The sequence below is a fragment of the Hipposideros armiger genome, unplaced genomic scaffold (genome assembly GCF_001890085.2).
Source record: "Hipposideros armiger isolate ML-2016 unplaced genomic scaffold, ASM189008v1 scaffold_87, whole genome shotgun sequence".
Taxonomy (NCBI): domain Eukaryota; kingdom Metazoa; phylum Chordata; class Mammalia; order Chiroptera; family Hipposideridae; genus Hipposideros; species Hipposideros armiger.
In genome coordinates, this window is record NW_017731437.1 from 750,072 (window position 1) to 775,292 (window position 25,221).

The window sequence follows — 25,221 nt, forward strand, 5'->3', positions numbered from 1 at the left end:
TTAAAAAAAAAAAGAGCAAAAGCATCTCTAAAGTTGACATGGAATGCAAGGGGGGAAGATTGCTTAGTGACATAAGCCAGAGGCAGTTGCAAAATTAGAATCGGAAGTTGCTGATTTTTTTTATCGTGATAAAATATACATAAACTTTATCATTTTAACCTGTGGCATCAAGTACATTCACATTGTTGTGTAACCATCCCCACCTTTCATCTTAAAAAGTTTTTCATTTTCCCAAACTGAAACTGTCCCCATTAAACACTAACCCTCCATTTCCTCTGCTCCCTGGTCTCTGACAACCACCATTCTACTTTCTGTGTCTATGAATTTGACCTCATATAAGTGGAATCATACAATATTTGTCCTATGACTGGCTTATTCCACTTTGTATAAGGTCATCAAAGTTCATCCACGTTGTGGCATCTGTCAGAGTATTCTTTCTTTTTAGGCTGAGGAATATTCCATTATATATATCACATTTTGTTTATCCGTTCATCTGTCAGTGGACACTTGGGTTGCTGCTACCTTTTGGCCATTGTGAATAACGCTCCTATGAACATGAGTGTACAAATATAAGTCTCTGTTTTCACTTTTGGGTATATCCCCAGCAGTGAGAGGTTGCTGATTTTTTTTTTACTGGGGAATTGGGGAAGGGGAACAGTGTTGGGGAATTAGGGAAGGGGAGCAGCCAAGTTGTTGTGGAGGGCACAACTAGCTCAGATCCAAGTCCAGTCACCATCTGGCCACTGGTCAGCAGCCCAGGGCAGCTCAGCTCAAGGTGCAGTGTTCAATCTTAGTTGTGGGTGGGTGTTGCCCACCATCCCATGTGGGAGTTGAACTGGCAACCTTGTTGTTAGGAGCACATGCTCTCACCAGCTGAGCCATCTTGCCACCTGTTGGCAGCTCAGCGGCAGCTCAGCTTGGGCGCAGATCACCGACCCATGTGGGAATCGAACCGGCGACCCTGTTGCTCAGAGCTTGCGTTCTTAACCAACTGAGCCACTCGGCCAGCCCGGCTGATTTTTTTAAAGGTACATTTGAAACCATTCACATGGTTTGAAAATCAAACGTCACCAAAGTATATACAGTGAAGTCTCCCTCACACTCCTGTTTCAGCTACTCAGTTCCAATTTATTAATTTCTTCTTTTGTGGGTTATGCTTTTGGTATTGAATCTAAGAAATCTAACCCTAAGTCACAAAGATTTCCTCCTATCTTCTAAAAATTTTATAGTTTTCCATTAAGGTCTGTGATCATTTTCAGTTAATTTTTGCAGATGGTGCGAGTTATAGTTCCAGATGGTTTTTTTTTTTTTTTGCATCTCAGTATTCAATTGCTCTAGCACAATTTGTCAAAAAGACTATCTTTTCTCCACTAAATTGCCTTTGTACCTTTCTCGAATATCAACTGACCATATATGTCTGGATCTATTTCTAGATTCTATTACCAGGCCAATACCACTCTGCCTTGAGTAGTTACTGCAGCTTTATAAACCTTGAAGTCAGGTAGTGAAAGTTTTCCAACTTTGTTCTCTTGGGGTAGTCTAATCTGAAGATCTCTTACTATGCGTGGAGTTGAGCATCTTTTCATATGTAGAAGCTACTGGATTTCTTGGTTTCCTACTCTCAGTGTTAGAAGGGACCATAAAATGTCACTCTTTCTTATTTGCTACCTGACGTATGTATTGTCTCCATAATTTCCCAGCCTCTGCTTGGATCTCTGTAGTAATGGGCAACTTACTGCCTCTCAGGGCAGCCTATTTCCATTTTTTTTTTAAGACTTTATTAGGGAATTAGGGGAGGGGAACAGACAAGTTGCTGTCCTTTTGTCCTTCAGTCTAGTTGTGGAGGACGTTGCTTCACTGGCCCCTGTTGGCATCACCACTGCACTCTTCCTGGGTGAGGCAGTCGCTTGCTGGCCATTGGACGGCTGCTCACAGCGGCTCATAAAAGCGCACGCCAGCTGCCAGCCAGCCCCACTGTAGCCTACGCTGTCGCCGGCGACTCACGGCAGCCCAGCTCCAGGTGAAGCTGTTGTTCACCATCTTAACTTCACTGGCTAAGTGAAGCATCACTGGCCCTCATGTGGGATCCGAACCGGGGCCCTGCTGCTCAGAGCTGGCGTCCCAAGCCAACTCTTAACCAACGCGCCACTCAGCTGACCCCTATTTCCATTTTTTAAATACAGTTCTAATTATGTAAAAAATATTGCTCATATCAAGTCCCAATCTGCCTCCCTATATGTTCCCTCTGCTGTTTTTGGAGCCTCCCGCAGTAAGCCTGACCCTTCTTTCTCCTGGCAGCCATCACACTCTTTTTGAGAGCAGAGCTAGAAGAGTGTGATGTCTGCACATATTTTGACGTTCTGGCTAAGCGTCTTCCGTTTTTCCTACTAGTTCTCATGTTGTAGTTTCTTCAACCTGGTTGCTGCTGTCTGGAAGCATTCCAGTTTTGTCAGTGTCGTTAGTGTGATGCATAAACGAACAAAATATTCCAGGTGTGCTCTGATATGTGCAGACATCAGACTTACTCCTCTCTTCGTGACCACATGGCACGTCTGTTATTGCAGACTAAGAGTGAATGAACTTTGGGCGGCCATGTCGCTTTTATTGACACTGCATTTAACTAAGCCATTTATGGTAGCTTGATACAGTACTTTCTGAACCTAAGCGCAGGACTTAATATTGAATCTATTCGATTTGGCCCATCATTTCAGCCTGTTGAGATCTTCTTGGATCTTGACTTTGGTCTACTTTCCAGGTTTAAGCCATCCATGAATTTGATGAGCATACCATCTGTTTCCTTACTCAAATCTTTGATGAAAGTATTGACTAAGATGCCTCCAAGAACCCTGAGGCTTGCTATTAAAAACCTTCCTCCAGATATCAATCCATCAATTAGTACCTGTGGGCATAGCTACTCAGCCAAATACAAGTCCCCCAAATTGTGGTTTTGGTGTGTTGTGCATGGCTAGAGTGCCATCTCAGTTAGTGAAGGTTATATTAGAAGGGAAAAGAAGGACAGCCAGGGGCTGGCCAAGTGGCTCAGTTGGTTAAGAGCTTGCCCAAGAGTGCGAGCTCTGAGCAACAGGGCCGCCGGTTCAATTCCTGGCCCGAGCTGAGCTGCCGCTGAGCTGCCAACAGGAGGCAGGATGGCTCAGCTGGTGAGAGCACATGCTCCTAACAAGGCTGCCAGTTTGAATGGTGGGCTATGCCCGCCCTCAACTAAAGACTGAATTGGCACCTTGAGTTGAGCTTCCACCTGGGTGGCTCAGGGGATAGAGTGCGCTCTTAACAACAAGGCTGCTGGTTCGACTCCACAAGGGATGGTGGCTATGCCCACCCTCAGCTAATTGAACACAGCACCTTGAGCGGAGCGGCACGACTGGACGTGGTGCTGAGCTTGCTGCACCCTCCACAACTAAGATTGAAGGACAACAACTTGGCTGTTCCCCTCCCCTGACTCCCCAATAAAATCTTAAAAAAAAATAAAAAGGACAGCCAACTCCTTTTGCCCTCAACCTGAACCTTGGGACCCATTTAGCTTTTTCTTTTTTTTTTTTTAAAGATGTTTTTATTTTTTTAGAAAACTACCATCTATATTCTTTTTTTTTTTTTTAAGATTTTATTGGGGAATTGGGGGAGAGGAACAGCATTGGGGAATCGGGGAAGAGGAACAGACAAGTTGCTGTCTTTGTTCTTCAGTCTAGTTGTGGAGGACGTCGCTTCACTGGCCCAAGTTGGTATTATCATTGCGTTCTTCCCAGGTGAGGCAGTCACTCGCCAGCCATTGCACGGCCTTTCACGGTGGCTCACAGCAACTCACGCTGGCTGCCAGTGGCTCACAGTAACTCACGGCAGCCCACTGCAGCAGGGGCTGCGGCCTACACCATCGCTGGCAACTCACTGGCAGCCCTGTTCCAGGTCGAGCTGTTGTTCACCATCTTAGCTGTAGAGGGTGCAGCATCACTGGCCCTCATGTGGGATCCGAACCACGGCCCTGCTGCTCAGAGCTGGTGTCCCAAGCCAACTCCTAACCAACACGCAAGTCAGCCAGCCCCCATTTAGCTTTTTTTTATTCTGGTTTCTGAGCTTGGCAGCAGGAAGCATCCAGCCCTTTGTTTTCATGACTTCTTGGCTGCCTTTGTGTGGATACTTACCTTGACAAACCAAGAAAATCATCATTTTCTTCTCATTCTTCTGCCTGTAATTTCTTTCCCTTCCTCCTCTGATTCATGCTCTACCCTCTTAAACTTCTGGGACCGCTCAGAAACCTTCAGTGCCTCCTCAGGGCCTCTGCATTTCGGCCCCTGATTTCCTGTCCTACGTTTCATTTCTTCACTCTTACCTTCTCAGGCCTTGTGCTCTAACCAAACAGGTCAGGTCACATCTTTCAAAAAGGCTCCTGCGGTTCTTCCTTGGTACTTTTGTGGGGACTTCCAGTTCTTGCTTGGGTTGCTCTCCCTCTTCTTACTCCTAAGCTTTCTTAAGTGCATGGCTTGGGCCTTGCTTCTTTCAGAAGCGATCCGTGGCATCGCCAAGTCCCCTGTGATCTTTTCCTCCTGCAAATTCTCATTGAATTTTAATTCCAACTTGAATTTTTGCTATCTTTTTTCACAGTAGCCAAAAACTGGCTATATTTTAAATCCCTTGAGGGAAGGGACCATATCTTATATTTTTTGAAAACAGGACCATTCCTTACACTTACTAAATATATGCAATTGTTTTATGGCTCATGTTCTTCATGGTCTACGAAATCTTTGCAGACTGGCTGATTGGCATGTTGGTTAGGAGTTGGCTTGGGACGCCAGCTCTGAGCAGCAGGACCCTGGTTTGGATCCCACATATGAGGGCCAGTGACGCTGTGCCCTCTACAGCTAAGATGGTGAACAACAGCTCGACCTGGAGCTGGGCTGCTGTGAGTCGCTGGTGATGGCATGGGCTGTAGTAGGGCTGGCTGGCAGCGGGCGTGCGCTTTTGTGAGCTGCCGTGAGCCACTGTGAGCGGCCATCTAATGGCTGGAGAGAGACTGCCTCACCCGGGAAGTGTGTGGTGGTGATGCCAACATGGGCCAGTGAAGCGACACCCTCCACAACTAGACTGAAGAACAAAAGGACAGCAACTTGTCTGTTCCCCTTTCCTGATTCCCCAACACTGTTCCCTCCCCCAATTCCCCAATTAAAAAAAAAAAAAAAGAAAGAAATCTTTGCTTATCCCGAGTCACAACGATTCCCATCCCCATATTTTCTTCTAGAAGTTCTATAGGTTTACTTTTTACATTTAGATGTGTGATCCATTTTGAGTTAATTTTTGTGTATGGTATGAGGTGAGGGTCAAGGTTTGTTTTCCATACGCATGGGTCTATTTCTGGACTTTCTCTTCTGTCCCATTGAGCTGTATGTCTCTCTTTATACTAGTACCGCATGTGTAGATTTCTATGGTTTTATATTAAGTCTTGAAATCAGGCAGTGTAAGGCCTCTAACTGTTTTTCATTTTCAAAATTGTTTTGCCTATCCTAAATTCTTTACCTTTCCATATAAATTTTAAATCAGCTTGTCAATTTCTACGAAACTGTCAGCTGGGACTTTGAGATCGTATTAAATCTATAGATAAATTTGGGGATAATTGACATATTAATATTGAGTCTCCCAGTCCATGAACATGGTATATATTTTCATTTATTTAGGCCTTCTTTAGTTTCTCTCAGCAGTGTACAGGTCTTAGATATATTTTTATTAAAGTCATCCTTAAGTATTTCATTTTTTTTGTACTATTATAAGTGATATTTAAAATTTTTTAGTTTCCTATATTTCATTATAGCATATAGACATTTAATTTATATTTGTATTTTGTATTTTTACCTTGTACCCTGCAGCCTTGCACACTTATTTGTTCTAATATTTTATTTGTAGATTCCTTAAGATTTTTTACATATATGATCTAATCTTCAAATAAAGACAGCTTTCCTTATTTCTTTACAATCTTTATGCCTTTCATTTCTTTTTCATCTCCTTACTTTTGAGTCCTCACTTTGATCATATTTCTTGTTTGCTGATGACAGTAATGGCAACTATGTATTACGACCTACTATGTGCCAAATACTGTACTAGGCCCTCTGCATATAATATTCTACATAATTCTTGTTGCTCCTCTTTGAAATAGGTGTCATCATTTCCATTCTGTGACCAAGGTCACTGAGGCGCAGAGAGACAAGTCATTTGCCAAGGTCAATTAGCATTTGATACATGTTGGAGTCAGGGTTCGAACCCAGGCGTATTTGGCTTTGAAGCCTGTGCTTTTCTTCACCATGGGCCAGGAGTTGAATTCACCCATTAAAGATACAGCTGCTGGTTTCAGATCAGACAGTCGAGGACAGCTCTCTCCCAGAATCCCATGTATGGAGTAATGGGAAAACAGAGACTCTTAGAAAAATGTCCTGCTCCTGGCTGCCCTCTCTGAATTGCTGTGGCTTCAGCTGGCCACAGAGTTATTTCACTCTTGTAGTGTTGGCAGGAGTTAAGCACAATTCCCATCTGGCTCCTGGTGCCTTTCCCTGTGTGGCAGCTACCTCATCCAACCCTTGCTGGGACGGGGTGTCATGGGGACCTTGAGCTGTACTCGTAAACAGGGCCAGGGCAGCCTGAGTCAGAGCGGCCTTGGGGAGAAGTGGATTCGGCCTCTCAAGATCTCATTTCAGGTGGCTGCCAAGACCGAATGTCACTGCTTGGCGAGGCTGCTTCCAGCCTCACTGTCTGTCACTGACCCTTTGGGGCTTGCTCAGCTCTGAAAGCCCTGGCTGGAGAGACAAGGGTAGGGAGAGACTTGGCAGCACAGGCCTGGGGTGCCTTGTGAGGAATCAGATGGGATTTCAGAGAGTTGTCGGTGGCTTCAGAGCCTGGGCTTCCTGGCTGGGGTCCTCTGGACACAGCTTTTTTCTTTCTAGACAGAGCTTTTATGGATCAGTTCTCTGGGCTTCTGACCAGCTCCTCTTAACTGCAGGCCCCCCAAAAAACTGTCCTAGTCAGCAGGTTAGTGCTTTCCCCATGAGGACTCACCTGGCACCAAACCAGATTACTCAGTGGCACTCTTTACCCAAACATGCCCTGGTCTGAAATCATGAAAGTGTGTTGGCTGCCAGGATGGATGGGTGAGGGTCAGGGGTTGTGTGGGGAGGGGGTTAGGGGTGGGGGGGTAGGGCTACTTTTCATCTTCCAGACTGTTGTCAGACTGGACCACGGTCCTGTGGGCATCTGCCCAGGTGCCTGGTGAGTGCTGCCCTGTCGGCAAACCGCACGAGAGGTCTGGCTGTCCGTTGGCATGTATGTGTTGGCATGGGTGTTGTGTGTTTCCCAGAAAATGGGAACAGATGGACGCCAGGCTCCTGGTGGCAGCAGTAGAGTGATCACGTCTCTACTTTCTGCCATCTCCACTGCTCTCGCCGCCACTCTCCATATTATTTGAGTTGTATCTAGATTCCAGTTGATGTTAAAGCTAATCTTCACTTTCTATAGCTGATAAACTGATAAACCAGGGCTTTTTCTAAAGCTGATAAACCAGGGCTTTTCCTGCCTGCCGGGCGTCAGCAAGGAAGAGTATACGTGGAACAAAACATATGTGCCTCCGAAATATTAGGGTTCATAGAGGGAAAGCTGCACCCCAGCATCCTCTCTGATGCCCTCTCCCTCCTGGGCTCAGAGAGAGGAATTCATTCACAGCCGACTGCTCAGGGAAGCTCTGCTGCTAGCACAGGGCCGGCCGGGGCACCGGTGGTCAGTGACACCCCTTTTCTCCGTGTACCACTCCGTCGTTTACATGATACTGCTGTGTTTTACAATAGCCGCCCATTCCAGCAACCTAGACTCGAGCGATTTCTTTCTCTTTTTTCCCCCAGATGCTGTGACTGTGACAGTCACTGGGTTTGTACATGTTGGGGAGCAGCCTTCCTTTCGGGGGTGACCACACTCATCTGGGCATGCCTGCAGTACTCTGGGCCCATGGACCTGAAGGAGAAGCATGCGGTAGGCCATATTTGACTCCCTCATGGGGATTGTCTGTGTGTCTGTTGGAATCTCTGTACTTGTGTTTGCCTGGGAGGTCCTTATTTGGGGTCTTTAAACCCAAAGTGGGAGGGGTCATGGCTCTGAAGTTTGGGGTGTGTGAACATGATCCCCTCTGAGAGGGTGCTATGCTCAGCAGGAAAGCAGAGACCCAGGGAGCCCCGAGTACAGGGCAGAGGTGGACCCGTTAACATGACTGCCAGGGCACGGGTTTCTGACTGGGGTTGGCTCCGAGCCAGTCTTCCGCTTCTTGCCCAGGGGTGTGTAATTTCGTTTGTTTGCTCTTCGCTGGGGCTCTGCCCCAACCTGCTGAACCATGTTGAGTGCTGTTGGGCACCCCCTCTGTGGTTAGGGATGAGCTCCCCAGTCAGACTCCAAACACAGCTGCGTAATCAGCTCAGCTGCGGTGAGCGGCCAGGAGGTCCAGGCCGCCTCCTCCCAGCCTGACCTCAGGTGCACCAGCCTCCAGGTACACCGTCTTTGCATGGAGGTAGATTTGTCGTCAGAGTATCCCTCTCTTGTGACAAGGCCGCCCTACAGGAGGTCCTTTCATCCCTTGCCTGGACCTCTGCCACACCTTCTAACAGGCCCGCTTCTCTGATCTTCCTCCTCCACTCTGCTGTCAAAGAAAATGATCCCAAATGCAGAGCTGACCTTTTGTTACCCTTGCTTACAAGCCATCCGTGGCTCCGTGCCACCTGCTGAAACCTTTAGTGTGGCTGGGGAGCCCTCCCTAAATCCGCTCCTGCTCATTAGCCCAGAGCCCCCAGCCCCCCTGCCGTGGCCTTGACCACTGGTAATCCTGAATGCTTCAGAGCCTGGGCACACGCTCCACATTTAGGCTGTTACCCTAAAATACCCCCCACGTTTTCTCCTGGCAAACTCCTACTGTTCTTTCTTCTTGACCCAGTTTAGGCATCACCTTCTCCAGATAAATCCTCCCTCCCCTCTCCAGAGGTCCCTCCTTTCAGCATCGTTCTTGCTACACTACTGAAATAATCTGGCTGTTCCCTGGCTCTTACCATACAGCCTGCCATGTAGCAAGGGCTTAGTAAATATTTATTAACTTGAACTTATGGGTAGTGATCTTCCTGCCAAAGAGACCTTGGGAAGTCTGGAAAGGGAGAGGGAGCTGTGGGTCCACACACCGCCTCTGGTGCTGCCTGGCCGACTGCTGACTTCTTCAGCTCCAGGCCTCACGTGCCTCTGGACCAGCTGTGGAACAGGCTGGTGGACCCTGAAGCAGGTATGTTCAGCCTCCTGTTCACAGATGCTCTGGATGCTCTGTCCATTCTAGCAATGATCGGCACACAGGGAAAGCTACACTTACCTCTCCCCTAGCCTGGGCACAAGACTGCTGCATACAGTTGCAAGGGCTGTGCACTGCTCAATTCCAGGGAGCCCCACCCCCACCCCAGAGGCAATAATGTTGTGCAATATGGTGGTGGCCTGCCTGGGTGAGGCTGAATGTCCCCAAAACAGAGGACAGCATTATCTTCCGGTTCTAGCTTGTTGCTGAAACATCAGTTCCTAGCGAACAGGGGAAGCAAAGTCCAGTGATCCAGGGGGGCTGGCTTCTCTCTCAAGCCTGAGGAAGACCACTTGAGAGCCCAGGCTGGCTAGCTCTTAGGGGCCGTTTTTCCTGGAGGATTTTCCTTTATCCCCGTTTATCTCTTCCTGGATAGCTGAATCCTGAACTAGAGAACATTGTCACCATTAGCAGTAGCCTTATTTATGGAGTGCTTCCTTTGGGTTGTAGAACTCCAGGCACTGGGGAGGTGGCCCCTGGCTTGGAGAGGCTGACAGTCTAGCTGATGAATTGGCAGTACAAGCAGCAGAGTAATAGAACCTGGTGGGGGTTCTCCCTTGTGAGTTGTATAAATGGACTTGTAAAGATAATCATCCCTGTGGACAGTGAAAGGCTTCTTGGAGGAGTGGGAGAGAGAGAGCGGGATGGTGGTAGCTGATGGAAAGGGGGCCTATTGTCCCCTGGCTGTAGCTCAGGATCCGTTTGGCTGCTGCTGTTTGATTTTCTGCACCCTGTCCCCCTTCTCTTTGTGATCTGCCTGTCCTCAGTGTCTGCTTCGGAGCCTCCTCTCCCCCTGTCTTATCCTCCAGCCCATGGTGGACCCGCTGTAGCAGTGGCCATCTGGGTTTCTGCTTCTTAGATGCAGAGCGGCCCTTTCACTTGCTGAAACGGGCAGTGTAGGAAGGCGGCAGGCTGCGTGGGACCCTGCGGGACACCTGGGTTAGGTCCTGTGAGCTGGGAGGGTGTTTGCTTGGTCATGGTTCCACAGATCAGCGCCTTGGTAGAAAGCTAAAGGAGAAGCTCGACCTGGGGGCATGGGACCGGGTGGCAGGACTCTTCCTCCCTGCATTGCTCAGGCTGCAGCCATCCTTACGGCGGCTGCTGCTCTGAAGCTCACCCCGCCTCCCCCTGGCCTGCGCCTCAGAGAGCCTTCCTGCCCTTAACCTCTGGACTGCCTAGCCTGGGCCCCTCCTTTTCTTTCCCACTCAGCCCAGGGTTTGCCGGGGCCCCACAGGGAGCTGTGCTTGAGACGGGGGAGGGGAGAGGCTCTTTTCCCTTCCCTGCAGCTAGAGATGGTGTCGTCTAGGAAACATGGGCCCTGGAGAAACGTGCTCAGGCTCCAGCCTGCGCTCTCTGGTTATTGGGTCATTAGGCTGTTTCCTCTCCCTTGGGGTTTTGCGGCCCCATCCGAAGGGTGGCCTGGACGTGGGCAGAGAAGTTTCCCATCCAGTCCCAGGGCCTTTTGCCCTCCTTCACCCAGAGGAAGTGCCGAGAGCTTCCTGTGTGTCAAACTCAGGGTCCTAGAGAGACGCTCAGGCTCTGCTGACGCTCCGGGAGGTGCCGAGTTGGGAGCCCCAAGTCACTGGCCCCCTCTTTCTGCCTGGGACATGCGGCCTGGGTGTCCACATTCTCCTGGTTCCAGCAGCACTTCAGCAGGTGTATGTCAATACAGAGGGGTCACCAGCTGCTGGTGGGGCTCTTCATGGGCATGGGATAGTGGCCGTTGGGGTCCCCGCACCAGCTGGTGGGAAGGCGTTGGGTCCCGGGTGTTGGAATCCTCGGAGGCCCACCTTTCAGTGGGCTCTCCCCTCTTCTGCTGGATTCTCCCACCGGATTCTTCCACTCTCTTCCTGGCCCCCTGCGCTGCCCCCCAGAAGTCAGTGCTCCAGTCTACTCAGAGCCAGTCCCCCTCCGTGCAGGATGTGCTGCTATTAATAACTTGCAAGTCCCCTCTCCCCTCCTTCCTGCAGCTCTGACTGTGGAAAGAGCTGTTTGTTGTTGGCTTGGCTCCACGCTGGGAGCCTTGGTGATTTGGGGGAGCTCTCGTGATGGCAGCTCACCACAGTGGGGCCCCTCACCTCGCCCAGTGACTCTGGTCAAGGAAAGGTAGTCTGGGAAGGGAATCCAGACGCTCCCTGATGCGGGCAGTTGCCCTGACCGGCAGCAGCTGTGTCTGCATAGCTTCTCCTCCTGCCTTCCGCCCCCTTGTCCGCTCCCTTGGCTGCACTTCGCCCCTCTGCTCACCCCGCAGTGGCCTCCTCTGATGAATGGGCCAAGCTCCTGGACATCTGGCAGAGCATCCACAAACTTTCTCCTCTCAGCCGCCGCCCCCCCTCGCTCCCTCCTCCCTAGGCTGCTGCTGTTGCAGGCTGCCTCCTCCTCTTCCCTCGCTCAGTCTGCAGCGTGACTGGAAATAGGCTGAATTCATCAGCAGATTGAAGCTGCGTTGGGCTGCCTGCGGCTCCTTTCTCACACGCTCTCTAGCTCTCTCCTTTCTTCCTTTTCTTCTCTCACTCTTCCTCCCTCGTTTTTCTCTCTCTGCCTCTCTCTGAGGGCCGTGTTGGAAGTCCTGTAGCCGACTCCTTGTGGCTCATGCTCTTTAAGCAGACAGAGCTATGGATGTCCCCTCAGGGCAAGCGCAACAAAGTGAGTATGCCAGCACGGGTGCACAGCTCGGTTCCAATGCCTTGTTCCCCGCTTTTTGCAGAGAGCTTGGGGTAGCGTTTGCCACAAGTCTTGATGGATGCCGAACAGGAGGCTGGTCGGAGTACGAGGTAGCTAGGACAGTGGAAGGAGGCTAGGAATGGGAGCCAGAAAGCCGGTGTGTTTAGGGAGCTGCCAGCTAGCCTCCCAAGTCACCCAGAGCAGGACTGGAGCCGAGTTTCCCAGGGGGGCATCTGTCTCCCTGACGCTGGGACCCAGGTCTCCATGCACAAGTGATGGGAAGCTCTGGGCTTGGATATCAGTCCTCCTTGGGGCCAATGAGGGGGCTTTTTGCCCTGGACCACGTGGGTCATTGAGACAGGAGCAACCAGGCCTGGGTGCTTTCTTCTTAGGTCTTGGTGGCTGCAGGAGGAAGAAGATGGGTGAGTTTCGTGGTCAGCGTGAGCCCGGAGAGAGGAAGGGGAGGAAGCTTGAGGCTTTGACTGGCCTGACTGCAGACAGAGTCGATTTGTGTCTGGGCAAACTCCGAAAAGATTTGTCATGACTGCTAAAAAAGTCCCTGGTGGACAGTGGCCGAGTCTCTGCTTCGGTGATCCTGGCATTATGTGGAGTCCAGCTTTGGTCCTCTTCCCACCTGCACTGGGTATGATGGTGGGACCTGGCAAAGGGGCCAGCCAGTTCTATTAGTGGTTATCTGCTGTTGTCAAGGCCAAGGATCAAGGTCGAAATTTATTGTCTATCTGAGCCTGGGGGAACCTTGATTCTGTTTGCTCCTCAAACAGGTGGAGTAGGGAAGACAACAGCTGCTGTGCTGACAGAACTTTGGAGGAGTCCCAAAGGGACAGGGGTTGGGGGTTGGGGGGCTTCTGGCTCTGGGCCACCTGAGACCTGACGAGGGTGGCCCAGGAGAGTGCAGGTGTGTTGGCTCTCAAAAGGCTCATTGGACTGACCCAGATGCTTAGCTCCGGGCCCTGCAGAGCTGGTGCTGTTTAGTAGCAGGTCCTAACTTGACAGTTCTTTCAGCACCATGCTGCTCCTCAAAGAACCCCCCTGCTCTGCCAGTGTCTCCTTTGGATGATGGAACAGGGAGAAGAAGCCCAGAGCACGATGCAGGTTTACTGCCAGCCTCTCCGAGCCTGGGCTTCCCAGAGCCTCAAGTTACTCTCTCAGGCCTGGTTGAGCCTGAGCAGTGAAACCAGTGGGAGGCGGTTGGTTCTACCTGCAAAGTATCTGTGTCGGTGGAGAAGCAGGGCCTCGCCTCCCCTCTGGTGCGAGGCTTTGCTCACCCATTGCTCCTCGCCCTCTCTGGAGGTGCCTGGTTTTGTGTGCGTGTGTGGAGGGGGTTTCTGAGCATCTGGGAAGCAGGAAGTGCCTTTGTGTACTTAAGGCCGGAGCAGATTTTCTTCCCGCTTCTTGGCCCTGGTAGGCAAGAGAAGCCGACCTCAGATTGTGTGTGTACACCTCGGGTCTTTATTTCTCAAACAACCAATACTCATCCTGGCACAGTCTCCCGGTTGGTACCCAGGCGCACTGGGACGCCCAGCCTAACTCATGCTTTGAGAAAGGCTGGCAGAGCCCGCTGGCCCACCAGCCGTTTCTGAATTTCCTTCGGAAAGGGTAAGGGTCTTCCACCAAGTTCCTCACACATAAGGGGGGAAAGCCACCACACAAAAAGGGAAACAGTGGCTTTACCTGGAACTGGGACCCTGTGCCGGAGGTTGGGTAAGGTGTTGTCATTCAGGTCGGTGAGTGGCCATGGCAGCTGGATAAGGGTGGTTGGGGCATGGCGGGTCGGTTGGCCCAGCAGGCTGTGTCCTCACCCCAGGGCTAGCCTGTGCGGGCAGGCATTTTCTTGGGAAGGCATGTAATTACAGAATGACTTATTTTTCCTCTGCTTGCCATCTTTAATCGCCAGTCTGGAGTTGGTGCTCCTGGCCAGACACAACATGCGGGGGCAGACGTATGCCTTCCATTCTGCAGGCGCCCTCCTGCCTCCGCTGGCCCATACCTCCCGCACCTGAGCAGCAGCCTGCAGGTTCTAGGAACCTGGGGGCAGAGAGAAAGAGTGAAGGGATGGCTGGGCAGGGGAGGAAGAGGGCCTGGGTTTGGGGGCGCCTGGAATAAGGCAGCAGATGTCAGGATAGCCACAGGGCAAGCGGAGGGTGATTGCCGAGTGCCCACGTTCTAAAGGCCTGGCTGGAAGAGGGACGCTGCCCTGTCTTGCTGGTGACTCCTCTTAGTCTTGCCCTGCCTTCCAGAACCTGGTCCTCATTTCAGCTTGAGCAGCTCCCAGGGGACCTGCAGCCCCGTGGGATTTGTCGATTTTGTCAGGCCCTTCCTTTCTCCTGCCCAGTCCCGGTCTTTTTTGTGTGCAGACTTTTCACCTCTGCAGGCCAGACCTTCCCCGCCTCCAAGAGGTTTCCTGACTTTATAATTTCTGGAGGCTTGGCCTAGGCAGCAGCATCCTAGGAACTCTCCTATCCCACGCTGAGGAGTGTGCGTGGAAAGCTGAGCCTGAGGGAGGAAGCGGCAGTGGGGAGGGCAGGCACAGGCGGCCCTGCTCGCTCACCCTGGCCCCAGCTGCAGCAGCTGTGCCTTCCAAATTTCCTTCCTCCCTGGGCTGGGAGGGACGGGCACCCCCCACTCCGGGCTAGCCGCCTACGGTCCCCTTTGCCTTCTCTCGTCCCTTTCCAACCCTCCTGGACACTTCCTTCCCTTGCATGTCAGGAGTCAAGGAGGCAGGGTATAGACCTTAGTCTTACCTGCCACTCATTTGTCCTGGACCACAGCCTTTCAGGGCAGCCCCAGGATCCCTGCCAAAGGGAGGTGGGTACTTCAGAGAACAGCATTTACCCATGCCAGGGTGCGGGCCCCTTGCCCAGGGGACCCTTTCTTCCTGAGCTGAAATAAGCAGTTATCCCCTGTGGGAAGAAGCAGCTCTTATCTTCATAATCCCCCAAAGCCACCGTGGAGAGTGGGGATTAGGTGAGTTATAGGCGAGGGATCTGGGAAGTCTTTGGGCCAGGCGCACTCGCTAGCCTGCCTTCATCCCTCAGGCCGAGGAAGCTGGCAGTGGGCCGTGTGAGGGCTCCACTCAGGTGTGTCCTACCAGAACAGGTCTGCAGCCGCAGGCTGCTGTCCCCCAGTCCAGCATCCTCTTCTAGTCTTGGAGATGTGTGTCTTGTGCGGGGGCAGGGAGGAGAAAAGCCAGAACATTCCTGGGCAAAGCCAGGGCAGACCCTGGGGAAGGCAGACAGAGGTGATAGGAGTTCAAGTGGAGCAGCCGGGGTGTCACCGGCCCAGTGACGTTGGTCAGGACTCAGTAGATGACCTCAAGCCCCCTTCCTGGTGCCTCAGGTCTAGGACTCTGCTCCTCTTGCTCAGGAACGTTTCCTGGGGTTCTTCAGGTGGCCCTGGAAAAGCCTCACCCCTCCTCCAGGCACTTCCTTCCCTGGGGGTATTCTTTTACCTGGGACCCCCATGCTGGGATCTGTGCTTCAGATTCACCCTGGGACAGGCCTCACCCCCAGAGGCTTGGATTCAGTAGGTCTGGGGCGGGACGTGGACATCCATGTTTTTAAAAGCTCCAGGTGTTTCTGCTATAGACCCTGGGATGACAACCCCTGATGAAGGTATCACTGGGATCAGTGAAGCTACCTGTGTATGTGTTCATTCATTCATTCATTCATTCATTCATTCATTCATTCATTCACTCAGCTCATATTCACTGAGCTGCTGCTGTGTGCCGGGTACTGTCTTAGCAGTTGGTGGGAGGGGTATGGAGATGGAAGAATTCAGGACCTGTTTTCAAGGAATTGGCAGTCTAGTGGAAGAGCCAGACAAGTAAATCCATAATGACAGTTCTGTATGAGGCAGGCTGTGAGCCAGGAAGCTATTGGAATACAAACTTCCCCCTGTAAGTGCAGCCCTGGGTTTGGGGAGAATTCCCTAGAGCTGGTGATGTTTGAGCTGTCTCGAAGGAGAGGTGAGAGTTGTTTGGGGCGGGGAGTGTTGTTCTTGGCTGGGAAAATGCATAGGGTGTTTGCACCTGAGCTGGAGGAGGATGGCAGGAAAGGAGGCAGAAAGGGCTGGAGAAGCCGGTGGATCACAGAATACGCTCAGGACTCTGGACTTGATTTTAAAGGGAAAGGGGTTCAGGTGATCGGACACCTGCTTACTCTGGCCTGGGTGTTGCAATTGGTTTGGATGAGGTAGAGATTGGTGGGTGGGAGGCGGAGGGCAGGGTTGGGGTCAGGGGAAGGCCAGTGTCTGGGGATTCCAACTCTGGCCTGGGGGGCACCCAGGGGAGATAGTCATTGCAGGAGGAGTACAGACTCTGGCGGGGAATGCCAGGTGGCCATTTCAGGGTTTTGGACATATGGACTCAGGTGCCTGTGAAACAGCTGTGAGGCAGTTCAAAAAACGGGTCAGAATTTGGGGCAGTGGTTAGGCTAGAGGTGAAATCTAGGAGGTGTAAGCTTGGTAGTGGTGGGTGCTTCCGTCACTGTGGCCGACGTTACCCTGGAAACGTACGTAATGTTATGAAGATGTGATAGGATAGACTGTGCGGTAGATGGAGGAAAAAGAACAGAGTCAGAGAAGAAGAAAACAGGAACAGGGGGTTTCAATGAGGAGAGGTTAGACCAGGGGTCCCATGGGGCAGCGTGGGTGGCCCCCATTGTCACCCAGGAATCACCCCTGTCCACCATCCTCAGTGAGATGGGAGTGTAGCGTAGTTGGTGTGCTGTCCTTTCCTGGGAACAGCTGTCTTTTTTCTGAGATTGTGTCCTTCCTGATGTTGTGATGTAGTATTGCAACACCCTCCTTTTTAGGAAATGGTGGTAACAGAAGATGGTGGGGACCTTTTCTTAATTTTTCTTCTAGGAACACGAAATGCTAGCATCCCTATGTTTGTTCTCCTCCCGTTCATACGTGATAGAATCTAAAAGATGTCAGTAGTGGTGGCAGTGGGTTGAGTTGAGTGAACGGTGAGATAGAAAACATTGAGGATAGAGTTTAGCTTCTGTTTTTGTTTTACACTTGGCTTTGAAGAGTGGGGGACTGTGTACTCGAACGTCTTTTAGTTTGGGGGAGATTTGAACGTGCTTACACCCTGAGGGACAGGGGCCCGTGGAGGAAGAGGAGGTGAGGATTCAGGAGGAGGGGAGAAGGACCTGGGGCGGGGAGAGGAGGGAGCCCCGTTTTGGCAGGACCCAGGGCCTCCGGGGAGATGCTGAGTGCTTCTTCTGGCTTTCCTCCAGGGCGAGCCCCCCTTGGCCCTGGGCCTGTCCACCCAGAAGGCCCTCAGCGTCCTGAAGGAGCAGCTGGAGGCGGTGCTGGAAGGACACCAGAAGGAGCGGAAGAAATGTCTCACGTGGAAGGTAGGCCAGGGCCTCGCTGGGATGGCAGAGAAGCGTGGGTCCTACTCTCAGGGCCCTGACTCGCCCTGTCGCCCTGGGTGCCATGACCCCACCGAGGCATCACTGAAACTCAGAAAGAGGTCGGGGCTCCTTTCAGAGTGATGTCCTGACCTCTCTTGGTCCAGCGGGCTGGACCCTGGGTGAGAGCGAAGTGAGAAGACAACAGCAGCCACAGAGGCTGGGTTGGGTGGCGTGGGGGGAAGGTGGCCATGGTCCAGCAGGACGGAGAATCTTGGCTGCTTCCTACCTCCGTGTCCCCGCTCTGGTCCCTCCCAGGAACTGTGGAGGAGCAGCTTTCTGCACCACAGTAATCGCTGCTCCTGTTTCCACTGGCCGGGCGCCTCGCTCATGCTGCTGGCTGTGCTGCTGCTGCTGGGCTGCCACGGGGGCCAGCCGGCCGGCAGGTATCAGCTCCGTCCCAGCCTCCCCCACTGCACGGTCGGGGCCTGTCCCTCTCCCGCCTCAGCAAAGTCTGCTGTCCCACCTAGTACACCCCAGGGGCGACAGGCTGCTGCCCCTGAGCTGCTCCCGCTGCGGGCGCCTGGGCTGTTTAGGGCTCCTCCATCCCTTGGTTGGCTGGTGGCGGAACCAGAACGAGACACTCTTTTCAGAAGGGATGGGGGTGTGGGGGTGGAGTCCAGGCCCTGGCTTGGTTGAGTTGGTGCTAGCAGCCCTCACCCCTTCCCGCCAGCCACGGGGTGGAACTGGTGAACGCCTCGGCGCTGTTCCTCCTGCTGCTTCTCAGCCTCGTCCTCATCGGGAGGCAAGATCGGCTGAAACGTCGGGAGGTAGAGCGGAGGCTCCGAGGGATCATCGACCAAATCCAAGGTGAGGCCAAAGGTCAGGCATGTCAGGTGGGGAAAGGTGCCCCATGGTGGGTCGGGGCCTGAAGAGCTGTCCTCCTGAGTGCCCGCCAGGAGCCCCGGGACATGGGCATTGCCTCTGCTAGGCATTCCAGGGGCTCTTGGCATCAAGAGAGTTAGCAGGATGCCCTGCCCTCTTTTGAGCCACTGTGAGTACCCAGGCAGTGGCCTGGGCAGGGAGGAAGGCTAATAGTGGCCCAGGAGGCTCACAGACTTGCTCAGACTTAATAGGGAGACTACCAGAGAAGACCCTCTCTCTTGGCAGGAAGCTAATGGAGATTTCTTCTTCCAAGTCTGCCTTGTCTGGTGGTCCTGGGCCAGGGGAGGTGGGAAGGCAGCTCGGAGAGGTCTGAGATACCGTCAAGAATTGGGGTTGGGGCAGGGAGCCTGGAGCCCAAGGTGGAGCAGCCCAGTTCCTGAAGGCGAAGGGAGCTGCGCAGGCAGACTTCTGCTCATCCAGCCATGCAGCTCGTGTTTCTGAGGCCCCGGCTGTGGATTGAGGGCTACGTTAGGCTCTTTTGGGAGGTGGTGGCTCCTGCTTCCCAGGGGCACATGGCCTCGTTAGAGAAGCAGCACCTCTCTCATGAGACCTTTCTCTAACAGTACTGGGCAGTGGGAGTTTAAGTGCTAAGTGAGAATCTGATATGGTTGATTAATTGCAGCCACATGCCAGGCACTGGGGGCACAATGAACGGTGACTCGGAAAGCTGGGCCCTGCTCTCGGGAAGCTGAGCCTCTTGCTCAGGAACCATCAGTGGTTCCCTCTTTCTTACCAAAGCCATCCCACGCGGCTTCCCAAACCTCTGGTGCAGGCGCCAGCCTTCCCCTCCAGCCTCTTCTCTGGCTCTCCATCCGCACGTTATAACTACTCACCACTCCTAAACCCGTTGCAGACTTCCCTGCCTCTGTGCCTTTGCCCTGCTGCCCCTCTGCCTGGCATACTTCTCCCGGGCTCGTCTCTGGCTGACAAATTCTCACCCATTCTTCAAAGCCCGTCTTCAAGGCCCCCTCTTCCGTGAAGCCACCTCTGATCGCCCCAGATCTTCAGTGCTCCTGCAGCTCTGGGATCTTTCCTACACTCTCAGCACACGTGTCTGCCTCGTTTGGAATTACCTGCCCGTGTGTCTTATCTCCTCTTCTAGGTTTTGGCTCCTCACGGGCAGGGACTGTGTCATCCTCACCTTTTACCTTTGTACCCCTCGTGGGGCTCAGCACACCCCTCAAAGCCATCAGCAATGTTTGTGAAATGTATTTGAAAGGAACAGGGGTACAAAGAACAAGCACTTCAGAGAAGGTGGAAGTGCCTGGGCTGAGTGGTTAGGAAAGGCTTCACCGGCGAGGCGACTTTGAAAGAGGGGATGTTTTGAAATGAATGCCGTGAGTTGACGTAGGCCTTCTGGGAACGGAAGATGGGCAGGCAAAGCTCCATACTGTGTGCTGGGTCCGGCTGGTGTGCAGAGCCCTGAGTGAGGTGGTCTCCCCCTTTCTATTCTCGTCAGATGCCCTCAGGGATGGCAAAGAGATCAAGTGGCCAAATGCCATGTATCCCGACCTCCACATGCCCTTTGCACCATCCTGGTCCCTGCACTGGGCCTACAGAGATGGACATCTGGTCAACCTTCCAGTTAGCCTGTTGGTGGAAGGAGACATCATAGCTCTGAGGCCCGGCCAGGAATCGTTCGCCTCCCTGAGGGGGATCAAGGTAGCTCGAGGCTTTCCTCCCTCCCTGGCAATGCTGTGGGAGCATCCACAAGCACCGGCGGGAGGGTCCCAGGGCTTAATCCGAAAGCTTCCTGGGCAGTTCCTAGGCTTCTTGACATGGGCTGCAGGGGAACGGAGAAGGGCTGGGACATCTTGCTCCTCTTTGTCCTGTTCTTCTCTGATCTACAAGCTGCTAGGTATCCAGTCCCACAGGCCCCGCCCCAACTGACTCTTTGCTAACTGATGGTTCCTAACCCCGTGAGATGTCTCCACTTAGCCGGAGTTGTCCAGGAAGAGTTGCCTCTGATAGAAGCCTTTAATTGGGGCCGGCCGAGTGGCGCGATGGTTAATAACTCGCTTGGGATGCCAGAGGGCCCCGGTTCGGATCCCACATATGAGGGCCAGTGAAACTGCCCTCCACAGCTAAGATGCTGAACAACAGCTCTACCTGGAGCTGGGTTGCCATGAGTCGCCGGCGACGGCGTAGGCTGCAACCACTGCTGAAGTGGGTTGCCATGGGCTACCGTGTGTAGCCAGCAGCCAGCGTGAGCGGCCAGCAGCCGCAGTGAGCGGCCGTCCAGACCGTCCAGAAGCCAGCGACTGATCTGCCTCACCCGGGAAGAGCGCAATGACATGCCAACTTGGGCCAGTGAAGCAACATCCTCCACAACTAGATTGAAGAACGAAAATGACAGCAACTTGTCTGTTCCCCTTCCCCCAAATCCCCAGCACTGTTCCCATCCCCGCAATTCCACAATAAAAATCTTTAAAAAAAAAAATAAAATAAAAAAAAGAAGCCTTTAATTGTCCTCACCCTCCTCCCCTTCGTCTCTGGCAGGATGATGAGCACATCGTTTTGGAGCCGGGAGACCTGTTTCCCCCTTTCTCTCCACCCCCGTCCCCCCGGGGAGAAGTGAAGAAAGGGCCACAGAACCCCCAGCAGCACCGGCTCTTCCGTGTCCTTGAGACCCCTGTGATTGACAACATCAGGTAGGGGAGCTGCCCTGTCTTCCTCCTGGCCCCTGACTTCTCTTCCCCAGCGCCTCCCGTGAGCAGACGCATGGGTGACAAGGAAGGAGCGTCTTTCTACCGGGACCCCTTGGGGCAGGCATCGCTGTAGGTTCTCCTCTTTAACGTCTTGCGAGCGTTCTTAGACTGGATGGTTGCTCCCTCTAGTCTGAACTCTAAGGGGACAGCTCTGGAGGCTACCACAGGCCACTCTCCCGGGGGCCACTTGGCCGGGGCTGAGGCATAGGAAGGAACTGCTGGACTCAGTGACATTCAGTGAAGGTGTGGGTTTCGGCCCTTTCCCCGGAGCAGGGCTCGCTGAGTACAGGGTCGCCTCTTCCCGCAGATGGTGCCTGGACATGGCCCTGTCTCGCCCAGTCACCGCTCTGGACAATGAGAGGTTCACGGTGCAGTCCGTGATGCTGCACTACGCCATGCCCGTGGTCCTGGTGCGTGAGGCGGGCCGCGAGGGGCAGGGGAGAGGGGCAGGAAATGGGGGAGCCTCAGGGTCAGACCCAGGTGAGCATGTGCCATGCGGGGAGTGTGAGTGTGCAGAGGAAGGGGAGTCTTAGAGCCTGGGTCCTCTGTGGAAAGGGCGTCAAGGCTGCACCTCTCCTGCTCCCGACAGGCCAGCTTCCTCATCACTAACGCCCTGCGCTTCGTGCTACATGCCCCCGGAGTCACGTCCTGGCAGTACACCCTGCTCCAGCTACAGGTAGCGGCTGTCCTGCCGCCTCGCTTCTCTCTTTCCCTCATGTTCCCTGACTGTCCCTCCCTCTCTTCAGCCCAGGGGTCCTTTACGCTTTAGCTTGAAAATGCCTGCTTCCTGTCCTCCCTTCCTGCCCCCAGACAGCTGTCCCTTTCCACTGAGGGACCGGCCCCAGGGTGGGGGAAGCCCGCCGCTCCCCCCTCCCTCCCTCCTTCCTTCCTTCCCTCCTTCCCTCCTTCCCTTCCTTTCTTTCCTCCCTCCCTCCCTCCCTCCCTCCCTCCCTCAGTGTGGTGCCCTCTTTCCCAGGTGAATGGTGTGTTGCCCATCCTACCCCTGCTCTTCCCAGTCCTCTGGGTTCTGGCAACCGCCTGTGGAGAAGCCCGTGTCCTGGCCCAGATGAGCAAGGCCTCCCCTAGCTCGCTGGTAGGTTTTTCCAAGGCATCCGGGGACCGTGCAAAAATAAAAAAACCCAGGAACAAAGAGGGAGTCTCTTGTGGCACAGAGAGCCGGAGCGGGAGCCCAGTCCCCCCGTGGGCCCAGCGCCTGGGCAGCTCTGGGCAGTTCCCCAGGGCTTTGCCCTGTCCTTCCAGAAGAGCCTTCAGGCCACACCCTGGGGGTGGGTGAGCATCCATCCTGGCTCTCAGCAGACAGGATTTGGGGACTGCCCGGTGTCCTTCACCAAAGGCATTGGGCGCTGGTGTGGGGCCCACACCTGCCAGCCTGGAGGCCCGTGCGAGGCGGGCAGCTCCCCGCTGAGGCTCGTGCCCTCTTCGCCATGCAGCTGGCCAAGTTCTCGGAGGATACTCTCAGCAGCTATACAGAAGCCGTCTCTACTCAGGTACAGTCACCCAGAGAGGAGTCTGCCCCAGGCCCCTTCTGGAACTCTGGGACTCCCCTATTTTGTGACCCTCCAGCCTCCAGCGGGCTCTTGGAGCCAGCAGCCCCGTCTCATGTGGACAGCGTGTCACTGCTCTGCTAAACAAATGCTTCCCACCCCAACTTCCCAATGCCCCCCGGATTGTTTCCTCTGCTGGCCCCAGAGGCTGTCTCCAAGGAAATATGGCTGAGTCCCAAATGGCCTCATGGACTTTCTCCCACCAGGAAATGCTACGCTGCATTTGGGGCCACTTTCTGCGGGTGATCCAGGGGACGTCGCCAACTCTGAGCCACAGCTCCAGCCTGCTGCACAGCTTGGGCTCTGTCACGGTGAGGGCGGGCCCTCCGGGAAGACCCTGCCTCAGCAGGCCTCCTCTTTGGCTATGTCTGGGTGCCTGTCTGCCAGGTTGGGGAATGACAAACCCCTTTCCCAATACCTATCTCTCCCTGCAGGTCCTGTGCTGTGTGGACAAACAGGGGATCCTGTCATGGCCAAACCCCAGTCCAGAGACCGTGCTGTTCTTCAGCGGGAAGATGGAGCCCCCGCACAGCAGCCACGAGGACCTAACGGATGACCTGTCCACCCGCTCCTTCTGCCACCCCGAGGTAGAGGAGGAGGTACGGCCAGCTCCCGGGGGCCCCGCTCAGGGCCCAGCCGGTGGCCTCAGGGAGGGCAAGGCTAGGAGCGGGAAGGAGGGCTCAGGCACCATCAGGACCTGCTTCTGAGCAGTTCAGGCAGAGCCCCCAGACAAGGCAGTGAGGGGACATCACTGCCCTGCCTCCCTGGTCCACGGCAGCTGTCGGGACGCTGGTCCGAGGCCTGTGCTCCCTGCTCTCCTCAGCCCCATGAACGAGATGCCCTGCTGGCCGGCTCCCTGAACACCACCCTGCACCTTTCCAATGAGCAGGAGCATGGCGACTGGCCCGGTGATGGTCCCAAGCCCCCTGAGCCCTACTGTCACCACAGAGCATATGGCCGCAGCAAACACCCATCCGGCTCCAATGTGAGCTTCAGCAGGGACACAGAGGGCGGTGAACAAGAGCCCAGCAAGGTGAGAGGAGGGGGCGGAGAGCAGCCACTGGGGTCAGGCCCAGGGCGTCCTGGCTTCCCCTGCTGAAGGGACCCAAGGGGCGCAGCCCAGCCTGGACGGATGGAGCCAAAAGCACAGGTCCTCAGGCCTCTAGGCTTGGCCGGGCAGGACGCCTCCTGAGGCCTCACCCGTGAAGTGGGCCTTGGCCCCCTTTCTGGGTCTCGCTGAAGGTCATTAGTAGGGGTCAGGTCCCTACCTCCTAGTCACAGCCTTCTAAAGACAGAGAGGCAGTGGCTCCCTCTAAAATATTTTCCCTGCTGAAAAAGATCCTTCACTGTTTCCTCCTTGGTCTGGTCATCCTCTTCTTAGTGCCAGTGTGGTTGGGCACCGATACTAGAAGCAGCCAGGAACTCAGGTAGGACGGGGAGAGGGTTTTCGGGAGGGACAGGGAGAGCATGAGCACACTCTGCGGGGAAGGGGGTGACTTCTCTCAGGGGCTACCCCCTCACCCCTCCCAGCCTGAGGCCCCCTGTTCCCCTTTACATTCTCTCCAGACCCAGCCAGGGCTGGATGGGGAGCCCTACGAAACCGAGGACTTTGTGTGTGACTACCACTTGGAGATGCTGAGCCTGTCGCAGGACCAGCAGAACCCCTCCTGCATCCAGTTTGATGACTCCAACTGGCAGCTCCACCTCACGTCTCTCAAGCCCCTGGGCCTCAACGTGCTGCTGAACCTGTGCAACGCCAGCGTCACTGAGCGGCTGTGTCGGTTCTCGGATCACCTGTGCAACATCGCCCTGCAGGAGAGCCACAGTGCCGTGCTGCCCGTCCACGTGCCCTGGGGCCTCTGCGAGCTCGCCCGCCTCATCGGTACACTGCTGCTGGCAGGGCTGGTGGCTGGGCCCTGAGAAGAGGCGGGGCCACCGACTTCAAACAGCCGGTCCCGGGCGTGGCATTTGTTCATTCACCCACGAACCCCTTTAGCCTCTGATTGTCCCTCTTAACCAGGCACTGCCGTTTGACAGTGCTTCCTAATCTGGGAAATGACTGATTGTGAGATGGAAAGGTGGAAGGAGCCAGCCTAGGTGGCCTAGATTTCGCTCTACGCCAGGGCGGGCGGTGCCATGGTGTGGGCTTCCTCCCCGAAGCCCTGAGTGCTGCCCTCCTCCTGCAGGCTTCACTCCCGGGGCCAAGGAGCTCTTCAAGCAGGAGAACCACCTGGCGCTCTACCGTCTCCCCAGTGCCGAGACGATGAAGGAGAGCTCCCTGGGGAGGCTCTCCTGTGTCACCAAGCGACGCCCCCCGCTTAGCCACATGATCAGCCTCTTCATCAAGGACACCACCACCAGTGAGCCGCCCGTGCTTGGCCCACACCAGGCCAAACCTTCCAGGAGCTTGGGGCAAGGCTCTGCCCTCCTCATCCCTTTTTCGGGAGTCCTGGGCAGATGAGCACTAGACAGCTTCCTAAGTCCTCAAATACGGCAGGGATTGGGTTGGGGGACCAGGGCTAGGATGGTGGTAGCCACAGAGGATGGGACTGTCTGAAGGATTGGCAGCTTAGTGCCTGTGTTATAAGCCCAGTGCCCTG

At 54.2% G+C, this 25,221-nt stretch overlaps 1 protein-coding gene across 7 annotated transcripts in view; it reads left to right on the top strand.

The window, feature by feature from the left end:
- The window catches only part of TMEM94 (transmembrane protein 94), a 35,836-nt gene that overhangs the window by 3,976 nt on the left and 6,639 nt on the right, over nucleotides 1-25,221 (top strand). The window contains exons 2-17 of one of the 7 annotated variants that reach the window (XM_019644319.1): nucleotides 7,887-8,013; nucleotides 8,963-9,298; nucleotides 17,287-17,406; nucleotides 17,722-17,849; nucleotides 18,137-18,273; nucleotides 19,808-20,010; nucleotides 20,848-20,999; nucleotides 21,364-21,466; nucleotides 21,646-21,732; nucleotides 22,033-22,149; nucleotides 22,508-22,564; nucleotides 22,828-22,932; nucleotides 23,056-23,220; nucleotides 23,445-23,654; nucleotides 24,188-24,503; nucleotides 24,808-24,981. In XM_019644319.1, coding sequence (XP_019499864.1) covers nucleotides 9,128-9,298; nucleotides 17,287-17,406; nucleotides 17,722-17,849; nucleotides 18,137-18,273; nucleotides 19,808-20,010; nucleotides 20,848-20,999; nucleotides 21,364-21,466; nucleotides 21,646-21,732; nucleotides 22,033-22,149; nucleotides 22,508-22,564; nucleotides 22,828-22,932; nucleotides 23,056-23,220; nucleotides 23,445-23,654; nucleotides 24,188-24,503; nucleotides 24,808-24,981 — 2,245 coding nt within the window. In that variant the 5' untranslated portion in view covers nucleotides 7,887-8,013; nucleotides 8,963-9,127. Of the gene's footprint in view, nucleotides 1-7,886; nucleotides 8,014-8,962; nucleotides 9,299-11,914; nucleotides 12,008-17,286; nucleotides 17,407-17,721; nucleotides 17,850-18,136; nucleotides 18,274-19,807; nucleotides 20,011-20,847; nucleotides 21,000-21,363; nucleotides 21,467-21,645; nucleotides 21,733-22,032; nucleotides 22,150-22,507; nucleotides 22,565-22,827; nucleotides 22,933-23,055; nucleotides 23,221-23,444; nucleotides 23,655-24,187; nucleotides 24,504-24,807; nucleotides 24,982-25,221 lie in introns of those variants that run through there. The other 6 variants (XM_019644320.1, XM_019644321.1, XM_019644322.1 and 3 more) reach the window with 6 other exon arrangements.